This window comes from Oncorhynchus mykiss, chromosome 5 (assembly GCF_013265735.2).
Source record: "Oncorhynchus mykiss isolate Arlee chromosome 5, USDA_OmykA_1.1, whole genome shotgun sequence".
In the NCBI taxonomy this organism is placed as follows: domain Eukaryota; kingdom Metazoa; phylum Chordata; class Actinopteri; order Salmoniformes; family Salmonidae; genus Oncorhynchus; species Oncorhynchus mykiss.
The window spans coordinates 7032631-7059412 of record NC_048569.1 but is presented as its reverse complement, the minus strand read 5'-3'; the positions used below and the strand labels follow the sequence as shown (position 1 = coordinate 7059412).

Sequence of the window (26782 nt, the reverse complement as noted above, 5' to 3'; positions counted from 1 at the left end):
GAAACCCAGCCTAAAACCCCAAACAGCAAGCAATGCAGGTGAAGAAGCACGGTGGCTAGGAAAAACTCCCTAGAAAGGCCAAAACCTAGGAAGAAACCTAGAGAGGAACCAGGCTATGTGGGGTGGCCAGTCCTCTTCTGGCTGTGCCGGGTGGAGATTATAACAAAACATGGTCAAGATGTTCAAATGTTCATAAATGACCAGCATGGTTGAATAATAATAAGGCAGAATAGTTGAAACTGGAGCAGCAGCACAGTCAGGTGGACTGGGGACAGCAAGGAGTCATCATGTCAGGTATTCCTGGGGCATGGTCCTAGGGCTCAGGTCCTCCGAGAGAGAGAAAGAAAGAGAATTAGAGAGAGCATATGTGGGATGGCCAGTCCTCTTCTGGCTGTGCCGGGTGGAGATTATAACAGAACATGGCCAAGATGTTCAAATGTTCATAAATGATCAGCATGGTCGAATAATAATAAGGCAGAACAGTTGAAACTGGAGCAGCAGCACAGCCAGGTGGACTGGGGACAGCAAGGAGTCATCATGTCAGGTAGTCCTGGGGCATGGTCCTAGGGCTCAGGTCCTCCGAGAGAGAGAAAGAGAGAAGGAGAGAATTACAGAACGCACACTTAGATTCACACAGGACACCGAATAGGACAGGAGAAGTACTCCAGATATAACAAACTGACCCTAGCCCCCCGACACATAAACTACTGCAGCATAAATACTGGAGGCTGAGACAGGAGGGGTCAGGAGACACTGTGGCCCACTCCGAGGACACCCCCGGACAGGGCCAAACAGGAAGGATATAACCCCACCCACTTTGCCAAAGCACAGCCCCCACACCACTAGAGGGATATCTTCAACCACCAACATACCATCCTGAGACAATGCTGAGTATAGCCCACAAAGACCTCCGCCACGGCACAACTTAAGGGGGGGGGGAGGGGGGGGCGCCAACCCAGACAGGATGACCACATCAGTGACTCAACCCACTCAGGTGACGCACCCCCTCCAGGGACGGCATGAGAGAGCCCCAGTAAAGCCAGTGACTCAGCCCCTGTAATAGGGTTAGAGGCAGAGAATCCCAGTGGAAAGAGGGGAACCGGCCAGGCAGAGACAGCAAGGGTGGTTCGTTGCTCCAGAGCCTTTCCGTTCACCCTCCCACTCCTGGGCCAGACTACACTCAATCATATGACCCACTGAAGAGATGAGTCTTCAGTAGAGACTTAAAGGTTGAGACCGAGTTTGCGTCTCTGACATGGGTAGGCAGACCGTTCCATAAAAATGGAGCTCTATAGGAGAAAGCCCTGCCTCCAGCTGTTTGCTTAAAAATTCTAGGGACAATTAGGAGGCCTGCGTCTTGTGACAGTAGCGTACGTGTAGGTATGTACGGCAGGACCAAATCAGAGAGATAGATAGGAGCAAGCCCATGTAATGCTTTGTAGGTTAGCAGTAAAACCTTGAAATCAGCCCTTGCTTTGACAGGAAGCCAGTGTAGAGAGGCTAGCACTGGAGTAATATGATCAAATTTTTGGGTTCTAGTCAGGATTCTAGCAGCCGTATTTAGCACTAACTGAAGTTTATTTAGTGCTTTATCCGGGTAGCCGGAAAGTAGAGCATTGCAGTAGTCTAACCTGGAAGTGACAAAAGCATGGATTAATTTTTCTGCATCATTTTTGGACAGAAAGTTCCTGATTTTTGCAATGTTACGTAGATGGAAAAAAGCTGTCCTTGAAATGGTCTTGATATGTTCTTCAAAAGAGAGATCAGGGTCCAGAGTAACGCCGAGGTCCTTCACAGTTTTATTTGAGACGACTGTACAACCTTTAAGATTAATTGTCAGATTCAACAGAAGATCTCTTTGTTTCTTGGGACCTAGAACAAGCATCTCTGTTTTGTCCGAGTTTAAAAGTAGAAAGTTTGCAGCCATCCACTTCCTTATGTCTGAAACACATTCTTCTAGCAAGGGCAATTTTGGGGCTTCACCATGTTTAATTGAAATGTACAGCTGTGTGTCATCCGCATAGCAGTGAAAGTTAACATTATGTTTTCGAATAACATCCCCAAGAGGTAAAATATATAGTGAAAACAATAGTGGTCCTAAAACGGAACCTTGAGGAACACCGAAATTTACAGTTGATTTGTCAGAGGACAGACCATTCACAGAGACAAACTGATATCTTTCCGACAGATAAGATCTAAACCAGGCCAGAACTTGTCCGTGTAGACCAATTTGGGTTTCCAATCTCTCCAAAAGAATGTGGTGATCGATGGTATCAAAAGCAGCACTAAGGTCTAGGAGCACGAGGACAGATGCAGAGCCTCGGTCCGATGCCATTAAAATGTCATTTACCACCTTCACAAGTGCCGTCTCAGTGCTATGATGGGGTCTAAAACCAGACTGAAGCATTTCGTATACATTGTTTGTCTTCAGGAAGGCAGTGAGTTGTTGCGCAACAGCCTTTTCTAAAATTTTTGAGAGGAATGGAAGATTCGATATAGGCCGATAGTTTTTTGTATTTTCTGGGTCAAGGTTTGGCTTTTTCAAGAGAGGCTTTATTACTGCCACTTTTAGTGAGTTTGGTACACATCCGGTGGATAGAGAGCCGTTTATTATGTTCAACATACGAGGGCCAAGCACAGGAAGCAGCTCTTTCAGTAGTTTAGTTGGAATAGGGTCCAGTATGCAGCTTGAAGGTTTAGAGGCCATGATTATTTTCATCATTGTGTCAAGAGATATAGTACTAAAACACTTGAGTGTCTCTCTTGATCCTAGGTCCTGGCAGAGTTGTGCAGACTCAGGACAACTGAGCTTTGAAGGAATACGCAGATTTAAGGAAGAGTCCGTAATTTGCTTTCTAATAATCATAATCTTTTCCTCAAATAAGTTCATGAATTTATCACTGCTAAAGTGAAAGTCATCCTCTCTTGGGGAATGCTGCTTTTTAGTTAGCTTTGCGACAGTATCAAAAAGGAATTTCGGATTGTTCTTATTTTCCTCAATTAAGTTAGAAAAATAGGATGATCGAGCAGCAGTAAGGGCTCTTCGGTACTGCACAGTACTGTCTTTCCAAGCTAGTCGGAAGACTTCCAGTTTGGTGTGGCGCCATTTCCGTTCCAATTTTCTGGAAGCTTGCTTCAGAGCTCGGGTATTTTCTGTGTACCAGGGAGCTAGTTTCTTATGAGAAATGTTTTTAGTTTTTAGGGGTGCAACTGCATCTAGGGTATTGCGCAAGGTTAAGTTGAGTTCCTCAGTTAGGTGGTTAACTGATTTTTGTCCTCTGGTGTCCTTGGGTAGACAGAGGGAATCTGGAAGGACATCAAGGAATCTTTGTGTTGTCTGTGAATTTATAGCACGACTTTTGATGATCCTTGGTTGGGGTCTGAGCAGATTATTTGTTGCAATTGCAAACGTAATAAAATGGTGGTCCGATAGTCCAGGATTATGAGGAAAAACATTAAGATCCACAACATTTATTCCATGGGACAAAACTAGGTCCAGCGTATGACTGTGACAGTGAGTGGGTCCAGAGACATGTTGGACAAAACCCACTGAGTCGATGATGGCTCCGAAAGCCTTTAATCTGTAATACATTTGCACATTTTAACCTGTTTTTACTTTGTCACTATGGGGTATAGATGTCACCATAGGGTATTGTGATGTCACTATGGGGTATTGTGATGTCACTATGGGGTATTGTGTGTAGATTGCTGAGGATTTATTTTTATTTACTACATTTTAGAATAAAGCTGTAACGTAACAATGTGGAAAAAGTTCAGGGTTCTGAATACTTTCCTAAAAACACTAACATGTAGTGTGTGTGTGTGTGTGTGTGATGAAGTGCTGGTGTGCGCAGTTTCTAAAGTTTTCCGTTTTGGATTTTAAGTTCCTCAGTTCTCACTAAATGCTCTTAGTCACAACTTCAGCACGTATCTAAGTCCCAGGGCTCATTTAGTTAACTACAGGGCTCATTTAGTTAACTACACTGGGTGACTGAGGTGGTTATAAACCCTGGTTATTAGATCACATTATTGACATGGCAGCCCATTCGCAGACGCCGCTACTTGTACTGAGCACATATTACTCCGTCTCTCATATCCTGTCCTCAACAAAGCACCACAGCGATGGGGAGCCGAGCTGATCACACTTGATAACCCCTGGCTTTGATATGATTCTAATCAACACTGTCACCCAAATGACGTCAGTTTTGCAGCAATCTTTAAACATGCAGTCTCAACAATGCAGTATTCAATATCAAAGGTGAAGGAATAGAAAGTCCAGAAATCCAGAATAGAAACAAAAAATGACCACCGACTCAATATTAGGTCAAATATGGACTCAAAACACCTGGATGCTTCTGAACACTTAAGCGTCTACATTACTTAGCTTGTATTTGGGTGTTCGATACCATTTTTATCCTAAAGCGCAAATGTAAAAGTAGAGTTGTGTGTTATATACTGCGACACTATTGACATAGAGTTAAGCATTAAGGCCCGAGGAGGAACTACCCAGGTTTATATTTGGATTTTAAGCTGAACGGCACCCTGACTCACCTATTGCTCTTTTGACCTGAAGATCACTCAGCTACACAGCTGATGCCCCCTGGACTCTTTCAATGACACGGTACCTAATTTTGTTTACCTGTCGGCCCCAGCCTCGAACTCAGGTCCTTTATGTACCTAACTGACCCACTCTGCCCATTCATCTCCATTTACCTGTCGGCCCCAGTCTCTAACTCAGGTCCTGTATGTACCTAACTGACCCGCTCTGCCCATTCATCACCATTTACCTGTCGGCCCCAGTCTCTAACTCAGGTCCTGTATGTACCTAACTGACCCTCTCTGCCCATTCATCTCCATTTACCTGTCGGCCCCAGTCTCTAACTCAGGTCCTGTATGTACCTTCATCGTCACTCAACGCCTACATTTACCTCCACTGTACTCACATCCTACCATACCCATCTGTACATTATGCCCTGAATCTATTCTACCAAGCCCAGAAATCGGTTCCTTTTATTCTCTGTTCCAACGAACTAGACGACCAGTTCTTATAGCCTTTAGCAGTTCTTATAGCCTTTCTGGTGATGTAGAGGTTAACCCAGGCCCTGTAGCCTGGGTTCCACTCCTATTCCCCAGGCGCTATTATTTGTTGACTTCTGTAACTATAAAAGCCTTGGTTTCATGCATGTTAACATCAGACTCCTCCGCCAACCCTGATGTCCTAGCCGTGTCTGAATCCTGGTTTAGGAAGGCCATGAAAAATTCTGAAATTTCCATCCCCATATTTGATTTTTGATTTCTCTATTTTCTCACATTGGAAAGTCTTCACCATTCACCATCTATCATAGTGGGAAGCTGAAGTCTTCACCATGCATATCTATCATAGTGGGAAGCTGAAGTCTTCACCATGCATATCTATCATAGTGGGAAGCTGAAGTCATGCATATTTATGATAGTGTTACCGTACGTTCCAGAGAAAGCCTGCTTCCCTCCATTGCTTTGTGGTGGTAGTTGCATTCGTTCTCATCTCTCTCAAACTCTTTTTAAAGAGAGGAAAATTGGGAGGTCAGGAATGTACTGACTACCATATTTTAATTTGATTATTTATCTAGGCAAGTCAGTTAAGAACAAATTCTTATTTACAATGACAGCCTACCCCGGCCAAACCCAGATGACACTGGGCCAATTGTGCGCCGCCTTACGGGACTCCCAATCATGGCCGGATGTGATACAGCCTGGATTCGAACCAGGGACTGAAATGACGCCTTTTGCACTGAGATGCAGTGCCTTAGACCGCAGCGCCACCCGGGAGCCAAAGTCTTTTAGTCTTTTACAATCTCTGCTGGGTTTTTTTTGGTGGGATTGGGTCCTCACGATATATGTTGCTACCTTAAATATCATAGGCGGATCAAGAGAAAGCTCTGTAAAAGTCATCGGTTTTAAATGCTTAAGAAAATCTTGCTTCTGAACAGTGGATAAGGCTGATCGTGCACGTTTTAACATGTACTTAAATGTTTTGCTATATATATATATATATATATATATATAATTGAATCTCCCATATAGATATTTTAATAACATTGAAACAAATCCAGTCATTGGTGATTGTTTTGCCTTTTTAGTCTCCTCTTCTGTTGGTGTGGAGGCAGTGCTCTCAGCCCAACGGTAGTAGACCCACTCACTGAAGAGCTTTTCATGTGTTCTCCCAAGGTGCTCTTAACACTCACACACTCGCTCACGCTCACACACACACACACACACACACACACACACTCTCGCGCACACGGAGGCACACCACCCCCATTATTGCCGATGGATTCTGAAGTGGAATTTCAAAGTACTAGCTTAACCCCCAGGAGGAACACTGTTCGCACCTTCCAGCATTTTTATTCTGTCTGGCAGAACATTGTACATTCAAATCCTCACTACGTGGAGGATTGTGTCACTGGAAGCCCTGGTCAGCTCTAGGCTTCTTCAAAGCATATTACCTGAAGCACTGGTCAGCTCTAGGCTTCTTCCAAGCATATTACCTGAAGCACTAGGCTTCTTCCAAGCATATTACCTGAAGCACTGGTCAGCTCTTGGCTTCTTCCAAACATATTACCTGAAGCACTGGTCAGCTCTAGGCTTGTTCCATGCATATTACCTGAAGGACTGGTCAGCTCTAGGCTTCTTCAAAGCATATTACCTGAAGCACTGGTCAGCTCTAGGCTTCTTCCAAGCATATTACCTGAAGCACTGGTCAGCTCCAGGCTTCTTCCAAGCATATTTCCTGAAGCACTGGTCAGCTCTAGGCTCCTTCCAAGCATATTACTTGAAGCACTGGTCAGCTCTAGGCTTCTTCCAAGCATATTACCTGAAGCACTGGTCAGCTCTAGGCTTCTTCCAAGCATATTACCTGAAGCACTGGTCTGCTCAAGGCTTCTTCCAAGCATATTACCTGAAGCACTGGTCAGCTCTAGGCTTCTTCCATGCATATTACCTGAAGCACTGGTCAGCTCTAGGCTTCTTCCATGCATATTACCTATAGACTAATAGAAGGAACAAAAGCATATTTTTAAGTGTTGAGCCCTATTGCCATTTTGCCATGCGCAATGCCAAGCGTCTGTGTAAAGTTCACCGTCATTGGACTCTGGAGCAGTGGAAACACGTTCTCTGGAGAGATGAATCACGCTTCACCAAATGGCAGTCTGATGGACGAGTCTAGGTTTGGCGGATGCCAGGAAAACACTACCTGCCCCAATGCATAATGCCAACTGTAAAGTTTGGTGGAGGAGGAATACCGGTCTGGGGCTGTTTTTCATGCTTAGGGCTAGGCTCCTTAGTTCCAGTGAAGGGAAGCAGTTTGGGGAAGGCCCTTTCCTGTTTCAGCATGACAATGCTCCAGCGCTCAAAGCGAGGTCCATACAGAATTCCCAGCAGCGTTGCTGTTCTTGACTCAAACCGGTACGTCTGGCACCTACTATCATACCCTGTTCAAAAGCGCTTCAATCGTTTGACTTGCCCATGCACCCTCTGAATGGCACACATACTATCCATGTCTCAAGACCCCCCAAAAAATACTATTTTCATTATTGAATTTCAGTAGTCCTGCATGTTGGAGCTCGAAGCCTGTTTTCACTGTACCCTGCAATCACACTTGCAACCCTGTACATGTGACTATTAAACAATCTGGAAATCTTTCTTTAACCCCGTCTCCTCCCCTTCATCTACACTGATTGAAGTGGATTTTTACAAGTGACATCAATAAGAGATCGTAGTTTCCACCTGAATTCTCCTGGTCTGTCATGGAAAGAGCAGGTGTTCTTAATGTTTTGAACACTCAGTGAATGTGATTGTATATAAATGTAAGCAAGGTTTGAAATGATTGTTTTAGTCAAATATTATATTTGTTTCAAATCAAATCAAATTTATTTATATAACCCTTCGCACATCAGCCGATGTCACAAAGTGCTGTACAGAAACCCAGCCTAAAACCCCAAACAGCAAGCAATGCAGGTGTAGAAGCACGGTGGCTAGGAAAAACTCCCTAGAAAGGCCAAAACCTAGGAAGAAACCTAGAGAGGAACCAGGCTATGTGGGGTGGCCAGTCCTCTTCTGGCTGTGCCGGGTGGAGATTATAACAGAACATGGCCAAGATGTTCAAATGTTCATAAATGACCAGCATGGTCCAATAATAATAAGGCAGAACAGTTGAAACTGGAGCAGCAGCACGGCCAGGTGGACTGGGGACAGCAAGGAGTCATCATGTCAGGTATTCCTGAGGCATGGTCCTAGGGCTCAGGTCCTCCGAGAGAGAGAGAATTAGAGAGCACACTTAAATTCACACAGGACACCGAATAGGACAGGAGAAGTACTCCAGATATAACAAACTGACCCTAGCCCCCCGACACATAAACTACTGCAGCATAAATACTGGAGGCTGAGACAGGAGTGGTCAGGAGACACTGTGGCCCCATTCGAGGACACCCCCGGACAGGGCCAAACAGGAAGGATATAACCCCACCCACTTTGCCAAAGCACAGCCCCCACACCACTAGAGGGATATCTTCAACCACCAACTTACCATCCTGAGACAAGGCTGAGTATAGCCCACAAAGATCTCCACCACGGCACAACCCAAGGGGTTGTTCTTCTTGCGGTAAATTTTGCAGTCAATTAATTATTTGTGATTATGTTCCGGGCCCCTGACCATCCGCTAATGAAAAAAAATCTCCCCGCGGCTTAATCTAGTTGTGGATCTGTGGTTTACATTATAGAGGGCTTTAGCATTCTGGGGGGGGGAGTTTGAATAGTTGGCTTGTAGAACACCAAAAAACGTTAGTTACAGTTGCTTTGAAAAACCCACAAGCTGATTGATTTTTGTAATTATCATCTATTGGGGATAACTGGGGTCAGAGCGTTCAGTTCCATTGTGTTCTCACCGTTTCCATCTAGAAGACCAGATGACAGATTTCAAGCCTTTTCTCTTTCCTCACAGGGCTTTAAAAACATATTGACTGTATGAACCCAGTACTGTCACTGGCACTCAGCAGAGAGGTCTGTTCACTTGGAAAGGCTATGCCTGGAAAACCTGTGGTGCTTCGATAATGACATCCAGAGAGAAATGTAAAGCACACACACACACACACACACTCCCTGAATATCAAAACTAGACGAGTTGGCAGATTTCTGAAACAAAAATGTCTGTTGAATTGTAGAAATAAATGTAATGGTAAGATGCTGTTGATGATGATGATTATGATGGTAATAGCACAGTATTCCATCAGGCGAATTTAAAACGAGTACAAGCATATATACCAGGTGTACTTTCCAGAAAGCTGGCTGAACTCTCTGGCGGGTCTTTCCGCCCTTGGAGCCAGTTGGGAAAGCGCTTACATCCTCTCCTGTGATGTGGCCCCGACAACAATAATGAGAAATTAGTTTATGGGGCTGTATATTTTATCCCCTGTCGCTACCCCACCTGCCACGTTATCAAGGAATTGACCACTTGCTCTGTCAATTCCTGGAGAGAAAATGACACCTCAGCACCATGCCAGACGGCAGCTCCCACCCAGTAATTGGACAGGGGAGTACAGAAAATGCAGAGTTTCACTGGAGGCTTAGTGGATATGCTGATGGCGAAACAGGTCTTTCAATCAAGATTATTGTCGCTGTATGCAGTTACAGCCCTCTACGCGCCATGCTTTTGGGTCAACTGAAACCAGTAGTGCACTAGGCAGCATGCAACTGTGCCATCTAGAAGCTTGAGTCTTTTTAAAGGTGCAGTAGGGTCACACCATATGAGGGCCACAGTATGTCAAGCAAGCAGCAGACTGCTGATTTTGAACTGAGATTATTTTAGTTGTGAACCCACTTCTAAGAGATCTGAGTTTACTGTGTAAGTCCGTTTTAATAGAGTTTGGCTGTTTTTTGGGGTCCGTCGACAATAGTTTCCATAACTGTGTGTGTGTGTGCACATGTTCGTGTTTACCGGTAATGATGTCTGAGGTATAACGACCCCAGCCCATCCAGCTCCAGGTTATTTTATATAATGGTGAAAATGACTCGCTCCGTGCCGGGAATGACTGTTTGTGAGCCGTGAAATTTGGGTCGTTTTTGTTCCAGGCCATTTAAAACGTACGTGTAACATTTAGTTGGTTTTAAACATAAAATTGGATTTCATGACGTTACAAGAGCACAGAAACAACAGAGTATTTAGGGTCACCGGGGCCTAGTGTCATTGATTCAAAGAACTGTGTTCTGACCACTTGTGCTGAAAAGTGGTTTGTCCTTGTCAATGCTATTTGTGTACGATGAGTGTACAAAACATTATGAACACCTGCTCTTTCCATGACATGGACTGACTTGGTGAAAAGCTACAATCCCTTAGTGATGTTAATTGTTACACCCACTTCAATCGGTGTAGATGAGTGGTGTCAAACTGTAATGAGTGGTGTCAAGAACTGCAAATACTGGGTATTTCACGCTCAATAGTTTCCTGTGTGTATCAAGGATGATCTACCACCCAAAGGACATCCAGTCAACTTGACAAAACTGTGGGACGCATTGGAGTCAACATGGGCCAGCATCCCTGTGGAACGCTTTGTAGTCAACATGGGCCAGCATCCCTGTGGAACGCTTTGTAGTTAACATGGGCCAGCATCCCTGTGGAACGCTTTGTAGTTAACATGGGCCAGCATCCCTGTGGAACGCTTTGTAGTCAACATGGGCCAGCATCCCTGTGGAACGCTTTGTAGTTAACATGGGCCAGCATCCCTGTGGAACGCTTTGTAGTCAACGTGGGCCAGCATCCCTGTGGAACGCTTTGTAGTTAACATGGGCCAGCATCCCTGTGGAATGCTTTGTAGTCAACATGGGCCAGCATCCCTGTGGAACGCTTTGTAGTCAACGTGGGCCAGCATCCCTGTGGAACGCTTTGTAGTTAACATGGGCCAGCATCCCTGTGGAACGCTTTGTAGTTAACATGGGCCAGCATCCCTGTGGAACGCTTTGTAGTCAACATGGGCCAGCATCCCTGTGGAACGCTTTGTAGTTAACATGGGCCAGCATCCCTGTGGAACGCTTTGTAGTCAACATGGGCCAGCATCCCTGTGGAACGCTTTGTAGTCAACATGGGCCAGCATCCCTGTGGAACGCATTCAACACCTTGTAGAGTCCCATGCCCCCGACGAATTAAGGCTGTTCTGAGGGCAAAATGGAGGTGTGCAACTCTCAATATTTGGAAGGTGGTCCTAATGTGTTGTCCACCCAGTGTACGTTACAGTGCTGGAGACAGAGGTATAGTAGGTAACCAAAGTTTTCTCTGAAAAGCATGATATGTTTGAGGATGGAAAGGTCAAGGAAATGTTCCCTCTTTTTCCCCATTATGGCCTCTCTCTCTCTCTCTTTGTGGTTGGAAACAAAAGCGTTGGTTTGAATCTTGGTCGGGTCCATTCGGGCTTTTCCCCCTCTTGCTAATTGGTTTGTGAAGACAAGTGGGACAGCTCTGACCCCTGGAGTCTGAACGTGTGTTTCCTGGGCTTCCTTGCGCCCACCATCTCTCCTTCCCTCCTTCAACGTGAGCTGCTTCTTTAGTCCTCGGCGAGCAAATAATCGACCGTCGCTCCACCACACATGTTCACATTCAGAAAAGACCTCGACTCAACCACAGTTTCCATCTGACAGTAAACTATACCTCTCAGAGTAACTTTCTGTCTGTATTGTAATGCCAGGAATAACATGAAGATGCTGACCACTTCAGTTTTTACATTTTTATTCCATTATATAAAATCGTTTTCAGTTTATTCTGTGGCACTGGTAGAAAATGGAGCGCGTACAGGTAGTTGTATAGTTAGTTTTGGCTCGAATTTCTGCCATTTCTCGCTTTATTTGAAGACTTCATTATATTTTTTTTTTATTTGAGTCTGTTGAGGGGAGGGGGAGGGGGAGAGCCTTGTTCCATGCTTGGAAATACTTTTGTTGGCGTTGAAGGAGGTAAAGTAATAGTCTGTCATTATCTCTATTATATATCACATGGAGTAAATTCCCATTTCAGACTCTCCCCTCAACTCTTGGCACATTAGAGCAACTTGATCTCATAGCTTTCATGATACCGTACTGTGATACTTAACCAACACGGTGACAGTGTTCCCTGTTGTCTGTTTACCTTACCTGTGTAGTGCACTCCAGGATTTACATCCTGTGTCAATGTGTCATGTTCTGTGCTAAGGACATGAATCTCAGCTCACGCATTAACACATTGTCTCGGTAGCGTCATCTCACGCCTTTACACAGTCTCCGTAGCTTCATCTCAGGTCTTGACACGGTCTATGTAGCTTCATCTCAGGTCTTGACACGGTCTATGTAGCTTAATCTCACGCCTTGACACGGTCTCGGTAGCTTCATCTCACGCCTTGACACGGTCTATGTAGCTTCATCTCACACCTTGACACGGTCTCTGTAGCTTCCTCTCATCTCACGCCTTGACACGGTCTCCGTAGCTTCCAGTGGGAAATCGACAAGGTAGTCGGTCCAGTCCTATATATTATCAGGTTATGTATGATCTGTGAAGTTAAAACATTCAGGCAAGCAGAAAAGGATAGACCAGAAGTCGTCTAATGTATGACTTATTGTGACGCGAGACTTGGAACACTGTACTGGCACCCTAACACTATGGTCTATGGGGCCGTGTACTCGCGGCGAGGAGTGAGGCTGGGGGTGTACTCGCGGCGAGGAGTGAGGCTGGGGGGGTACTCGCGGCGAGGAGTGAGGCTGGGGGGGTACTCGCGGCGAGGAGTGAGGCTGGGGGGGTACTCGCGGGGAGGAGTGAGGCTGGGGGGGTACTCGCGGGGAGGAGTGAGGCTGGGGGGGTACTCGCGGGGAGGAGTGAGTCTGAGAACTAAGGAGGATGAGTGAGGCTGAGAACTAAGGAGGATGAGTGAGAATGTGGTGTACTCGCGAGGAGGAGTGAGGCTGAGCCCTAAGGAGGAGGAGTGAGGCTGAGCCCTAAGGAGGATGAGTGAGGCTGAGCCCTAAGGAGGATGAGTGAAGCTGGGGTGTACTCACGGGGAGAAGTGAGGCTGAGACCCTAAGGAGGTGAGTGAGGCTGAGGACTGCGGGGAGGAGTGAGGCTGAGCCCTAAGGAGGATGAGTGAGTCTGAGCCCTAAGGAGGAGGAGTGAGGCTGAGAACTAAGGAGGATGAGTGAGACTGTGGTGTACTCGCGGGGAGGAGTGAGGCTAAGACCCTAAGGAGGAGGAGTGAGGCTGAGCCCTAAGGAGGAGGAGTGAGGCTGAGCCCTAAGGAGGAGGAGTGAGTCTGAGCCCTAAGGAGGAGGAGTGAGGCTGAGCCCTAAGGAGGAGGAGTGAGGCTGAGCCCTAAGGAGGAGGAGTGAGGCTGAGCCCTAAGGAGGATTAGTGAGTCTGGGGTGTACTCGCGGGGATGAGTGAGGCTGAGGCCTAAGGAGGTGAGTGAGGCTGGGGTGTACTCGTGGGGAGGAGTGAGGCTGAGGCCTAAGGAGGTGAGTGAGGCTGAGGCCTAAGGAGGTGAGTGAGGCTGAGGCCTAAGGAGGTGAGTGAGGCTGAGGCCTAAGGAGGAGGAGTGAAGCTGGGGTGTACTCACGGGGAGAAGTGAGGCTGAGTCCCTAAGGAGGTGAGTGAGGCTGAGGACTGCGGGGAGGAGTGAGGCTGAGGACTGCGGGGAGGAGTGAGGCTGAGCCCTAAGGAGGATGAGTGAGGCTGAGCCCTAAGGAGGATGAGTGAGGCTGAGCCCTAAGGAGGATGAGTGAGGCTGAGCCCTAAGGAGGATTAGTGAGTCTGGGGTGTACTCGCGGGGAGGAGTGAGGCTGAGCCCTAAGGAGGAGGAGTGAGGCTGAGCCCTAAGTAGGAGGAGTGAGTCTGAGCCCTAAGGAGGATGAGTGAGGCTGAGCCCTAAGGAGGATGAGTGAGGCTGAGCCCTAAGGAGGATGAGTGAGGCTGAGCCCTAAGGAGGATGAGTGAGGCTGAGCCCTAAGGAGGATTAGTGAGTCTGGGGTGTACTCGCGGGGATGAGTGAGGCTGAGGCCTAAGGAGGTGAGTGAGGCTGAGGCCTAAGGAGGTGAGTGAGGCTGAGGCCTAAGGAGGTGAGTGAGGCTGAGGCCTAAGGAGGTGAGTGAGGCTGAAGCCTAAGGAGGTGAGTGAGACTGGGATGTACTCGCGGGGAGGAGTGAGGCTGAGGACTGCGGGGAGGAGTGAGGCTGGGGTGTACTCGCGGGGAGGAGTGAGGCTGGGGTGTACTCGCCGGGAGGAGTGAGGCTGGGGTGTACTCGCGGGGAGGAGTGAGGCTGAGACCTAAGGAGGTGAGTGAGGCTAAGGACTGCGGGGCAGGGTCTTGGCTAATGACAGAAAAAAAATATATATAGATAGATAAAAAATACTATTGTGCTGAAGCACTACAGTACTTTCCAGGGTTGGGTGTTCCATGCAAGGGACAGACAGACGGATGCCAGGGTTGGGTGTGCCACTCTGGGGAAGACCGAGGACCCGGGGCGAGGGTGTGGTCTGTTTTACCAGCTGGATAACCACCATGAGCCAGGGCTGGGTGTGTTTTAGAGTGTTTTTGGCAATACACACGGAAATAGTCTACCTGGGCATGATGCAAAAGGCGCACCTTTCCTGCAAGGGGCAGACACACAGAGGGCAAGTCCAGGAGAGTGTCACAACGGATCCGTCCTAATCCGCCGCAGCTGGTGCTCACCCCTTATTTGTTGGAAACACTATCCAGACGGGTTTCCCCTGCCGTTTGGAGCCCCAGCAGAAATTCCACTTGTTTTTGTCCCTTCATGATGTTTTGATGAATGTTTCCCTCTGGCATGCCATTTCTCAGCTGCCCTTACCTTCCCTCAAAGGCCCCTTACCTTCCCTCAAAGGCCCCTTACCGTCCCTCAAAGGCCCCTTACCGTCCCTCAAAGGCCCCTTACCGTCCCTCAAAGGCCCCTTACCGTCCCTCAAAGGCCCCTTACCGTCCCTCAAAGGCCCCTTACCGTCCCTCAAAGGCCCCTTACCGTCCCTCAAAGGCCCCTTACCGTCCCTCAAAGGCCCCTTACCGTCCCTCAAAGGCCCCTTACCGTCCCTCAAAGGCCCCTTACCTTCCCTCAAAGGCCCCTTACCGTCCCTCAAAGGCCCCTTACCGTCCCTCAAAGGCCCCTTACCGTCCCTCAAAGGCCCCTTACCTGCCCTCAAAGGAAAACGGGTTTTACATCTTATGGTAACCCGTGTAAATCCACACTACTGCATTCACTTAACATTGTGTCCATGGCATCTGTCTGGGCAGGGGAGTAAGAGACATCTGGCTACTCTCTTCAGAACCCCACTCTCCAGTGGCTAGGATTAGCTATTGATGCTCTTACCAACCCGAAGCAGGGAAGGAACTGTCCTTACTAGGGGGAGAGTAATCAACCCCTAAAGAGGGGAGATGATGGCTCAGGTGATTGTCTGCACTCCTCCCTGGCTATAGGATAGTCCTGTTTCCACTCCTCCCGGCTACAGGATATCCCTGTTTCCACTCCTACCCGGCTACAGGATAGTCCTGTTTCCACTCCTCCCGGCTATAGGATAGTCCTGTTTCCACTCCTCCCGGCTATAGGATAGTCCTGTTTCCACTCCTCCCGGCTATAGGATAGTCCTGTTTCCACTCCTCCCGGCTATAGGATAGTCCTGTTTCCACTCCTCCCCGGCTACAGGATATCCCTGTTTCCACTCCTCCCCGGCTACAGGATAGCCCTGTTTCCACTCCTCCCGGCTACAGGATAGTCCTGTTTCCACTCCTACCCGGCTACAGGATAGTCCTGTTTCCACTCCTCCCGGCTATAGGATAGTCCTGTTTCCACTCCTCCCCGGCTATAGGATAGTCCTGTTTCCACTCCTCCCTGGCTACAGGATAGTCCTGTTTCCACTCCTCCCCAGCTACAGGATAGTCCTGTTTCCACTCCTCCCGGCTATAGGATAGTCCTGTTTCCACTCCTCCCGGCTACAGGATAGTCCTGTTTCCACTCCTCCCGGCTATAGGATAGTCCTGTTTCCACTCCTCCCGGCTACAGGATAGTCCTGTTTCCACTCCTCCCGGCTACAGGATAGTCCTGTTTCCACTCCTCCCGGCTACAGGATAGTCCTGTTTCCACTCTGCCCCAGGCAAAGAGCAGAAACTATTGCAAAAAAATAATCAATTGCATAAAAGGCTGGGGGCTGTTCTGTTGTCTGGTATTGCGGAAATGCAAGGCCACTCCAAAGGCATCCCTCCACTCTGTGGTGTTAAGCTCTGAGGAAGCATGGGTTCACCTCTCCACTCTGTGGTGTTGAGCTCTGAGGAAGCATGGGTTCACCCCTCCACTTTGTGGTGTTGAGCGCTGAGGAAGCATGGGTTCACCCCTCCACTCTGTGGTGTTGAGCGCTGAGGAAGCATGGGTTCACCTCTCCACTCTGTGGTGTTGAGCGCTGAGGAAGCATGGGTTCACCTCTCCACTCTGTGGTGTTGAGCGCTGAGGAAGCATGGGTTCACCTCTCCACTCTGTGGTGTTGAGCGCTGAGGAAGCATGGGTTCACCTCTCCACTCTGTTGTGTTGAGCGCTGAGGAAGCATGGGTTCACCTCTCCACTCTGTGGTGTTGAGCGCTGAGGAAGCATGGGTTCCCCTCTCCACTCTGTGGTGTTGAGCGCTGAGGAAGCATGGGTTCACCCCTCCACTCTGTGGTGTTGAGCGCTGAGGAAGCATGGGTTCACCCCTCCACTCTGTGGTGTTGAGCGCTGAGGAAGCATGGGTTCACCTCTCCACTCTGTGGTGTTGAGCGCTGAGGAAGCATGGGTTCACCTCTCCACTCTGTGGTGTTGAGCTCTGAGGAAGCATGGGTTCACCCCTCCACTCTGTGGTGTTGAGCGCTGAGGAAGCATGGGTTCACCCCTCCACTCTGTGGTGTTGAGCGCTGAGGAAGCATGGGTTCACCCCTCCACTCTGTGGTGTTGAGCGCTGAGGAAGCATGGGTTCACCCCTCCACTCTGTGGTGTTGAGCGCTGAGGAAGCACGGGGTCACATCTTGGCGCTCACCGGACTTTAGCTTTCCCGACGTGTCTGAACCACTCGGGGTGGAATACAGGACTCAATGGGAACCTAACACTCTGAAAATTAGCACTCGGCAATTTGATTACAATACTTAGACGTTTTTTTTTTTTTTTACAAGGTTTTAAGATGAGAAAATATATATATTTTTTTTATGTACATTTCAAATACTTCCACACACACACACAATGAAATGAGTGTGCTGATTTTGAGTTGTACATAACATCTAATGACCTCCAATAACTGATTGGCTGTTTAGATTTAAGCTCTACACCTACATTCCACAAACTCTGGCAGAGTTTAAAGCCAAACGACATTGACTCCCAGTTAGGTCAGATGTAGATGTGCTTGACTGCATAGACGTGCAAAACAAAGGTGGCTGCAGGCTAATGTCATAATGATAACTCTGAGAAGGCAGTGAATGAGGGGAGCCAGGGTCAAATCCCTCAGACAGTGAGCACCCAGAAGTCCTCCAACTCCAAATCACTCTCGTATTCATGTCTGTCTGTCCCCAGCCGTAAGTCGATTTAGAGTTCTCAATGACAAACACAAATGTCAGACAGTCCATGGTCTTGTGGTTTCTGGTCATGTGTTATTGTCTGTCTGTGCTGCTGACACCACTGTTCACTTGGTGTCTGTGTGTCAGTAATATGTTGTATTTTAAATGTTTCAACTCTACCTGTTACCGATGACTGATTTTCTTTTCAAAATGTATTTTGTTATTTATTTATTTTACCTGAAGTGTGTCGTTGGTTGCTGAAGAAGTAACAATGCATCAGATTTGCTAGTCCCTCTGCAGGGGAAATCGACCACTCATGTTGTCGAGTTACAATTAACGGAGTACAACTAATGATGCCGGCTGACTGGCTGAAAGAGGAAATGAATTAACAATAAGCTGATTCCACCTTGTTCTTCTTCTCCCAGCTGATCAGCCTGTAGGAATACATTAACAATAAGCTGATTCCACCTTGTCCTTCTTCTCTCAGCTGATCAGCCGGAAGGACAAGACCACGTTTGAGAAGCTGGACTTCTTGACATCCAAAGAGGACAACTACACGCGCATGAGGGAGTACATCCGTTCTCTCAAGATAACACCATGCATCCCCTACCTGGGTAAGTCTCTAACCTTAAACCCTACCTGGGTAAGTCTCTAACCTTAAACCCTACCTGGGTAAGTCTCTAACCTTAAACCCTACCTGGGTAAGTCTCTAACCTTAAACCCTATCTGGGTAAGTCTCTCTCATGATTTGTATCAGTCATTTGTTTTGCAAACTCTGCTAACACACATGCAGTAAAGAAACACTGCTAAACATACATCAGTCTCTTGAGGTGCGCAATTGAAATGATTGGTTAACTATACTCTCCAACATAAAATAAAACATTTCTAGAACTCAAGTGGTGTCCTGATGTGTTTAAGCATTGTTGTGGAAAGAAGTGTGATTTTAAAAAAAACTGAAAACAAGTGTTTTTGGCGGAATTATGGTGAATAAATATATTGAGGTGGCCACAGGTGGGTGGCCCTGTTCATAAACCATGTCGGGTGCGTTTGTTTACACCTTGCTCAGTCTTATTACCTCATTAGCTAGATTGCTAGCTAACAACCTGGGAACTTTAGCAGTATATCCAAACTTCTGGTGGCACAGAGAGAAAGGAAAGGGGATATCTTCTTCAGGAGATCAATGATCATAGATCAATGAATGAATGAATGAATGAATGAATGAATGACTGATCTCTTGCATGTCATCACTCACAAAACGTTACGCTTTTAAAGGGACAGTGTACAATTTTTTATCTTATGCATCTCAATAGGTAGTGCTTTTAAACAATGACAGGCTTTTTTTTATATCAACATAATAGCTTTTTATAAGTAACAAATGTCTTTACAGGGTTACATATTAGTTTCTTCAAAAGTAGCTAGAATTCATAGACCCAATATAGTCTCTCTCTCCATTAAAAAAAAATGTTTCTCTTCTGGTGCTCCTAACTTTGGTTGTGCTCCTAACTTTGGTTGTGCTCCTAACTTTGGTTGTGCTCCTAACTTTGGTTGTGCTCCTAACTTTGGTTGTGCTCCTAACCTTTGTTGTCCTCCTAACTTTTGTTGTCCTCCTAACTTTTGTTGTCCTCCTAACTTTTGTTGTGCTCCTAACTTTTGTTGTGCTCCTAACTTTTGTTGTGCTCCTAACTTTTGTTGTCCTCCTAACTTTTGTTGTCCTCCTAACATTTGTTGTCCTCCTAACCTTTGTTGTGCTCCTAACTTTTGTTGTGCTCCTAACTTTTGTTGTGCTCCTAACTTTTGTTGTGCTCCTAACTTTTGTTGTGCTCCTAACTTTTGTTGTCCTCCTAACTTTTGTTGTCCTCCTAACTTTTGTTGTCCTCCTAACATTTGTTGTCCTCCTAACCTTTGTTGTCCTCCTAACTTTTGTTGTCCTCCTAACTTTTGTTGTCCTCCTAACATTTGTTGTCCTCCTAACCTTTGTTGTGCTCCTAACTTTTGTTGTGCTCCTAACTTTTGTTTTGCTCCTAACTTTTGTTGTGCTCCTAACCTTTCAAAGTTTGGAACACCAGTGCTATGATTTTTTAATATTTTTTATTTAGAGCCCTGTTCATAACATCTATCTCTTTTCCAAACTGATATGGTAAAGCCACATTTGGAGACGTTACTTTTGATCAATCTGTTTGTTGTTAAATCATCACTACCACCATCATCATCAATAAATGTGCAGATGTTTCCCATTCACTGAGGAATTAAAACCCATTCAGCTGAGTCGGTTTAGTTTTATGACCGTGGCCAACCCCCCCCCCCCCCCCCCCCCCTCCCTTTATGACGAGTCATCCACCTGGTTCAGTCTGTGATTTGAGGAAAATAGCATCAACCTCTCTAGTAATTTAATAGGATCTCAATGTCATAAATCCTCAATGTTCCAGAATGTGGTGAAAATGGCAGGGAGAAATCTAAACCAGTCTAATTGGAATGAATGGCAGTAGAGGCGTAATCCCAATTTTTTTTAATATGCAGGAACATAAAAGGCATGTGACATGTCAAACTAAAATGGTCATATATATAATTAGAAATACATTTTATACAGGTTTTATACCAATTTTCCATGTGAATAATAACCTCTAAAATATATGTAAACAAACCACAAATGTCTACGTTTTTTTGTGTTCTTGGAAAGCTGTGTAAAATCAGTATTTGCAACTTGTCGAAGTCGTATCATCAACTGATTCGCGCCAGTGTATGGCTGTGGATTGACTGCATTTTTTTGAGTAGAATATTGGCAGTGAATTAGACAAATGTATGGAATCATTCCTCTAAAACGGTCTGGCTAGCTAGCAGACATGCAGTGCAGAAATTCTTCAAATTCATTATTTTACACTGTCTTAAAACAGCACAGGCAAACCATGGCTGACCTTTATCCCGTCATTGGAAGGTTCATGTCCATTCCGTTACCCTGATTCCTAATTCTATGGAAAAGAGGGTTGTAAGTTCCAAATGAAAACACAGTTGCAAATGTCACTAACACTCGTATGACTTCAGAATAACTAACTAGCAAAATTATTACAAACATTTTGGCAATGATTTAATAGTTTGCAATTGTTAGCCACCAGTTTTTAAAATGATCTATCTCCTGCACAAATTGTGCCAGGATGTTGGTCGCCAGTGATCAGCTGTGTAGCTTACTGACATAGTTAGCTAGCTCATCCTTCACTGGCATCAAAAGCTTGCTTAGCCTGTTTAAATTACCCTAAAGTTGTAGACATACTTTCCCAAAATTAAGAGAAACTGTCTTATCAGAAATCAGTCCGTAGATCAGCATGTTTCTCTGCGATCGTATGGTTGAGTCAGCTGAGCACAGCCAGCAGCTGACTCGGTAGACTACTGTAATAACTCGACGCAGAAGAACAGCTGCTAAATAAAAACTCATAATGTAAGCATTAGCACTACTAGCTACAGTCGCTAGCTAGTTTTTTTTTTTGAGCATTCAGCATTGTGTGTGTGTGTGTGTGTGCAGCATCCTTTCAGTGACTGGCTCGGCTAACATTAGCGTTAATGTTGGACAAATTTATGCTTGCTGTCGTGCTATAGTCGAACTTCAAAAATACTGCTCTTTTGAAGCACAATAATCCTTATCTAGATTTAAAATAGGGCGACTAAGACTGCCTCGCCCTAAAAATCTACATTTGACATTTTATTGTTTTAGCTTAGATCAATTGAGACAGTTTTGAGGCAGAAATGGGGTTTAGCAGATGTCACCTAGGTCATTTTTATTTCTCCAAATGTTAGACCTTGTCAGAACTACTTTCGAGCTATCCCACTTTGCGATATGAGACGGATCAGTGCAGGCGGAATCTACGCGCTGTCCGACGTAAAACAATGTCAACGACCACCAGCACTTAAAAATATCAACATGAATCGGTATCCCAGAGCAGATAAATTTAATCATGGAAACTGTGGACAGAAACTGTGGACAGTCACTGACAGACATCACTACTATTGTGCTCTAACCGTTGTGTGCCTATTGAGACGTCTGTGTTGAGATTTCCACCGTAGGACTCTGGACTTTTGTACAGCGGTCCTCTTTAAAGGATCCTTCCCAGGACAGTTTGCGCTCGGTTCAGAACTTAAAGCACAGGGTTACAGGAACAGTACTTCAATGCAAATATTGTATTAAAATACAGGTATCCAGTGGGATAATACTGAACTGTAATACTGAACTATAATACTGAACTATAATACTGAACTATAATACTGAACTGTAATACTGAACTGTAATACTGAACTGTAATACTGAACTATAATACTGAACTATAATACTGAACTGTAATACTGAACTGTAATACTGAACTATAATACTGAACTGTAATACTGAACTATAATACTGAACTGTAATACTGAACTATAATACTGAACTGTAATACTGAACTGTAATACTGAACTATAATACTGAACTGTAATACTGAACTATAATACTGAACTATAATACTGAACTATAATACTGAACTGTAATACTGAACTATAATACTGAACTATAATACTGAACTATAATACTGAACTGTAATACTGAACTGTAATACTGAACTGTAATACTGAACTGTAATACTGAACTGTAATACTGAACTGTAATACTGAACTATAATACTGAACTGTAATACTGAACTGTAATACTGAACTATAATACTGAACTGTAATACTGAACTGTAATACTGAACTATAATACTGAACTATAATACTGAACTATAATACTGAACTGTAATACTGAACTATAATACTGAACTGTAATACTGAACTATAATACTGAACTATAATACTGAACTATAATACTGAACTGTAATACTGAACTATAATACTGAACTGTAATACTGAACTATAATACTGAACTGTAATACTGAACTATAATACTGAACTATAATACTGAACTATAATACTGAACTGTAATACTGAACTATAATACTGAACTATAATACTGAACTATAATACTGAACTGTAATACTGAACTATAATACTGAACTATAATACTGAACTATAATACTGAACTGTAATACTGAACTATAATACTGAACTGTAATACTGAACTATAATACTGAACTGTAATACTGAACTGTAATACTGAACTGTAATACTGAACTATAATACTGAACTATAATACTGAACTATAATACTGAACTATAATACTGAACTATAATACTGAACTATAATACTGAACTGTAATACTGAACTATAATACTGAACTGTAATACTGAACTACTCTAGATATCGGCTTGGCTCTATACTCTATACCCCTCATTCAAATCTGGAATGTTGAAGTCAGATCCCACTGCTTTTTCTTTATTAGGGACTGATTTACACCTGGGACACCAGGTGGATGCAATTAATGAACAGGTAGATCAGAAAACCAGCAGGCTCTGGACCTCGCTCAAGACTACATACAACTCAAATTCTAAAACTAATCACACAAGGTATTTTTTTTCTATCCATATCATCTGAAGATTAACTAGTACCTAGTTTAATTTGGCGGGTCAGATGAAGAGGGGTAATTGCAATGGTTTGGCAGTAGCCCTCTGACCCAGTTTCCTATTATCACTAGGGTTGCAAAATTCCTGGAACTTTCAATAAATTCCCTTGTTTTCTAGAAATCCTGGTTGGAGGATTCGAGATGTTCTGCTTATTCCCTCCTGATTCTGGAAATCTCCAACTCCAATTTCTTGAACGTTCCCCCTGAATTTTGCAACCCTAATTATCACACAGAGTTCTTGCCAACTCAGACTGGCATTTTAATGACTGAGGCATGAAAACAACGTCAGGCCCATCTCACACAGACCTCCAGGGGACTTTGTTAATCTGCTCAGCTCATAGGGACTGGTTCGCTCCAAACCTCCCTGCTGGTCTTTTGTTGCTCTGGAAGTGTTGGCGGCGTTAGAGGTGGGGCTCGGTGCCTGGGCAGGTCAAGGGGCGGATCCCCTCTTTGTGGAACTGACAGCCTCACACGGTGGAGCTTGATAAAGGCTGCAATGCCCTGTCCCCCTCATCACTCCACACTCTCTGCGGACTCACCTCCCTCCTCCTTTCCTCATTCCTTCCCTAAAGAGCAGTGAGGTCTCAGTTTTCCAGGTTTGTGCCATGGTCATGTCAGCAAAGCAAAGGGAGGCATGTTTCCTTCGGCTAGCGTGAGATAATTACAATAGAAACCAAATGTGTTCCACACGACGTCATTTAAGAATCACAAATAATGTGAGTGGACATATTTGGGACCCCCCCCCACCAATCCCTTTTTTTCCTGTTTTATGTTTTGCTCAAATCTACTGGGGGATGTGCCTCTGGTTTTTAAGTTGAAACTACAACACCAAACCAAACCTACTGGGGGATGTGCCTCTGGTTTTTAAGTTGAAACTACAACACCAAACCAAACCTACTGGGGGATGTGCCTCTGGTTTTTAAGTTGAAACTACAACACCAAACCAAACCTACTGGGGGATGTGCCTCTGGGTTTTAAGTTGAAACTACAACACCAAACCTACTGGGGGATGTGCCTCTGGTTTTTAAGTTGAAACTACAACACCAAACCAAACCTAGGTAAATAAGAAAGTCTTCATACATCTTCCAGAAGCAGGTTGCCTTGGTAACCCTGCCCACCTTGATGTGCAAGTAAGAACTCAAGTAAAAATACTTTAGTTCTTAAGTAGTTTTTTGGGGGGTATCTGTACTTAACTATTTATATTTTTGACTACTTTTACTCCAGTACATTCCTAAAGAAAATAATGTACTTTTTACTCCATACATTTTTCCTGACACCCATAAGTACTCGTTATATTTTGAATGCTTAGCAGGACAGGAACATTCATGCACTTATCAAGAGAACATCCCTGGTCATCCCTACTGCCTCTGATCTGGCGGACTCACTAAACACATGCTTTGTTTGTAAATTATGTTGGAGTGTACCCCTGGCTATCCATAAATAAAAAAAACTATATGGTTTGCTTAATATAAGGAATTTAATTTAAGGAATAAGGAATATAAGGATTTTTTAAAATTATTTATACTTTTATCTTTATAATATTTTAGCAATTACATTTACCTTTTAATACTTAAGTATATTTAAAACCAAATACTTTTAGACTTTTACTCAAGTAGTATTTCACTGCGTCTCTTTCACTTTCACAGAGTATCAGCTGTGGGACAGTCATTTTGTTCCTCATTCTCTGGCCAGTCGCATTAGCACTCTTTCAGTCCAGGGAAAGAGGACTTTTCTGCCTTGCCAGTTCTGGAATCTGTATTATTGTGTCATTTTCAGTGTGCCCACTTAATGACCCTAGAATGAGGAACAATACAGCTGTTGTTCCCATCACACTACCTCAAGTTATGTCGGCCAATATTAGCCAATATCGTCTCTTGTTTAGTGTAAACAGACTCAAAGCAGAGCTTCTGAAGGGAAATGATAAGGCCCGGAGGGCTGTATTGTGCTCTCCAGTGAGTGAATGGAAGAGCGGTGTGGTCGTCTGACTTTTACTGTCTCCATTAGTTAAAAGACAGAATGGGCCACTGTGTACTGGGTTTGACCACACGTCAGACTGCTAAGCGATATACACTACATGACCAAAAGTATGTGGACTCCTGCTCATCGAACATCTCATTCCAAAATCATGAGCATTAAGATGGAGTTTGTCCCTCCCTTTGCTGCTATAACAGCCTCCACTCTACTCGGAAGGCTTTCAACTAGATGTTGGAACATTGCTGCGGGGACTTGCTTCCATTCAGCCACACAAGCATTATTGAGGTTGGGCACTGATGTTGGGCGATTAGGCCTGGCTCGCGGGCGATTAGGCCTGGCTCGCAGCCGGCGTCCCAATTCATCCCAAAGGTGTTCGATGGGGTTGAGGTCAGGGCTCCTTGCAGGCCAGTCAAGTTCTTGCACACCGATCTCGACAAATAATTTCTGTGTGGACCTGGGAGAGAGTGTATATGCAACAGTTTGGGCCGCCTAATTTGGCTCATTGCGAACTAATTTGCCAGAATTTTACGTAATTATGACATAACATTGAAGGTTGTGCAATGTAACAGCAATATTTAGACTTAGGGATGCCACCCGTTAGATAAAATACCGAACAGTTCCGTATTTCGCTGAAATAATAAACGTTTTGTTTTCGAAATGATAGTTTCCGGAGTCAACCATATTAATGACCTAAGGCTCGTATTTCTGTGTGTTATTATGTTATAATTAAGTCTATGATTTGATAGAGCAGTCTGACTGAGCGGTGGTAGGCACCAGCAGGCTTGTAAGCATTCATTCAAACAGCACTTTCGTGCATTTTGCCAGCAGCTCTTTGTTCTGCTTCAAGCATTGCGCTGTTTATGACTTCAAGCCTATCAACTCTCGAGATTAGGCTGGTGTAACAGATGTGAAATGGCTAGCTAGTTAGCGGGGTGAGCGCTAATAGCGTTTCAAACATCACTCGCTCTGAGACTTGGAGTAGTTGTTCCCCTTGCTCTACATGGGTAACGTTGCTTCGAGGGTGGCTGTTGTCGATGTGTTCCTGGTTCGAGCCCAGGTAGGAGCGAGACGGAAGCTATACTGTTACACTGGCAATACTAAAGTGCCTATAAGAACATCCAATAGTCAAAGGTTAATGAAATACAAATGGTATAGAGAGAAATAGTCCTATAATTCCTATAATAACTACAACCTAAAACTTCTTCCATGGGAATATTGAAGACTCATGTTAAAAGGAACCTCCAGCTTTCATATGTTCTCATGTTCTGAGCAAGGAACTTAAACGTTAGCTTTCTTACATGGCACATATTGCACTTTTACTTTCTTCTCCAACACTTTGTTTTTGCATTATTTAAACCAAATTGAACATGTTTCATTATTTATGAGGCTAAATTGATTTTATTGATGTATTAAGTTAAAATAAGTGTACATTCAGTATTGTTGTAATTGTCATTATTACAAATAAACATTTTTTTTTAAATCGGTTGATTTGAATCGGTATCAGCTTTTTTGGGGGTCCTCCAATAATCAGTATCGGCGTTGAAAAATTATAATCGGTCGACCTCTAGTCCACATACTTTTGTATTATATAGTGTATATTTCCCAAAGCTGATCTGTTCTCCCTAGTCAGCGATTTTGTGTTTGTGTGCCAGGTTCCTCCCCCTTTTTTAATGAGTTTAAGGCGTTTATGATACCAGAGCAGACTCATTGGAAACCGTCATAACAGCCA

General features: G+C 44.8%; 1 protein-coding gene across 3 annotated transcripts in view; it reads left to right on the top strand.

Annotated features, from left to right (window-relative positions):
* LOC110523130 (ras-specific guanine nucleotide-releasing factor RalGPS1) overlaps positions 1–26782 on the top strand; it is a 295595-nt gene that overhangs the window by 104060 nt on the left and 164753 nt on the right. For all 3 annotated transcript variants that reach the window (XM_036976684.1, XM_036976683.1, XM_036976685.1), the window contains exon 8: positions 18052–18178. In XM_036976684.1, the coding sequence (XP_036832579.1) occupies positions 18052–18178 (127 nt within the window). The remainder of the gene's footprint in view (positions 1–18051; positions 18179–26782) is intronic.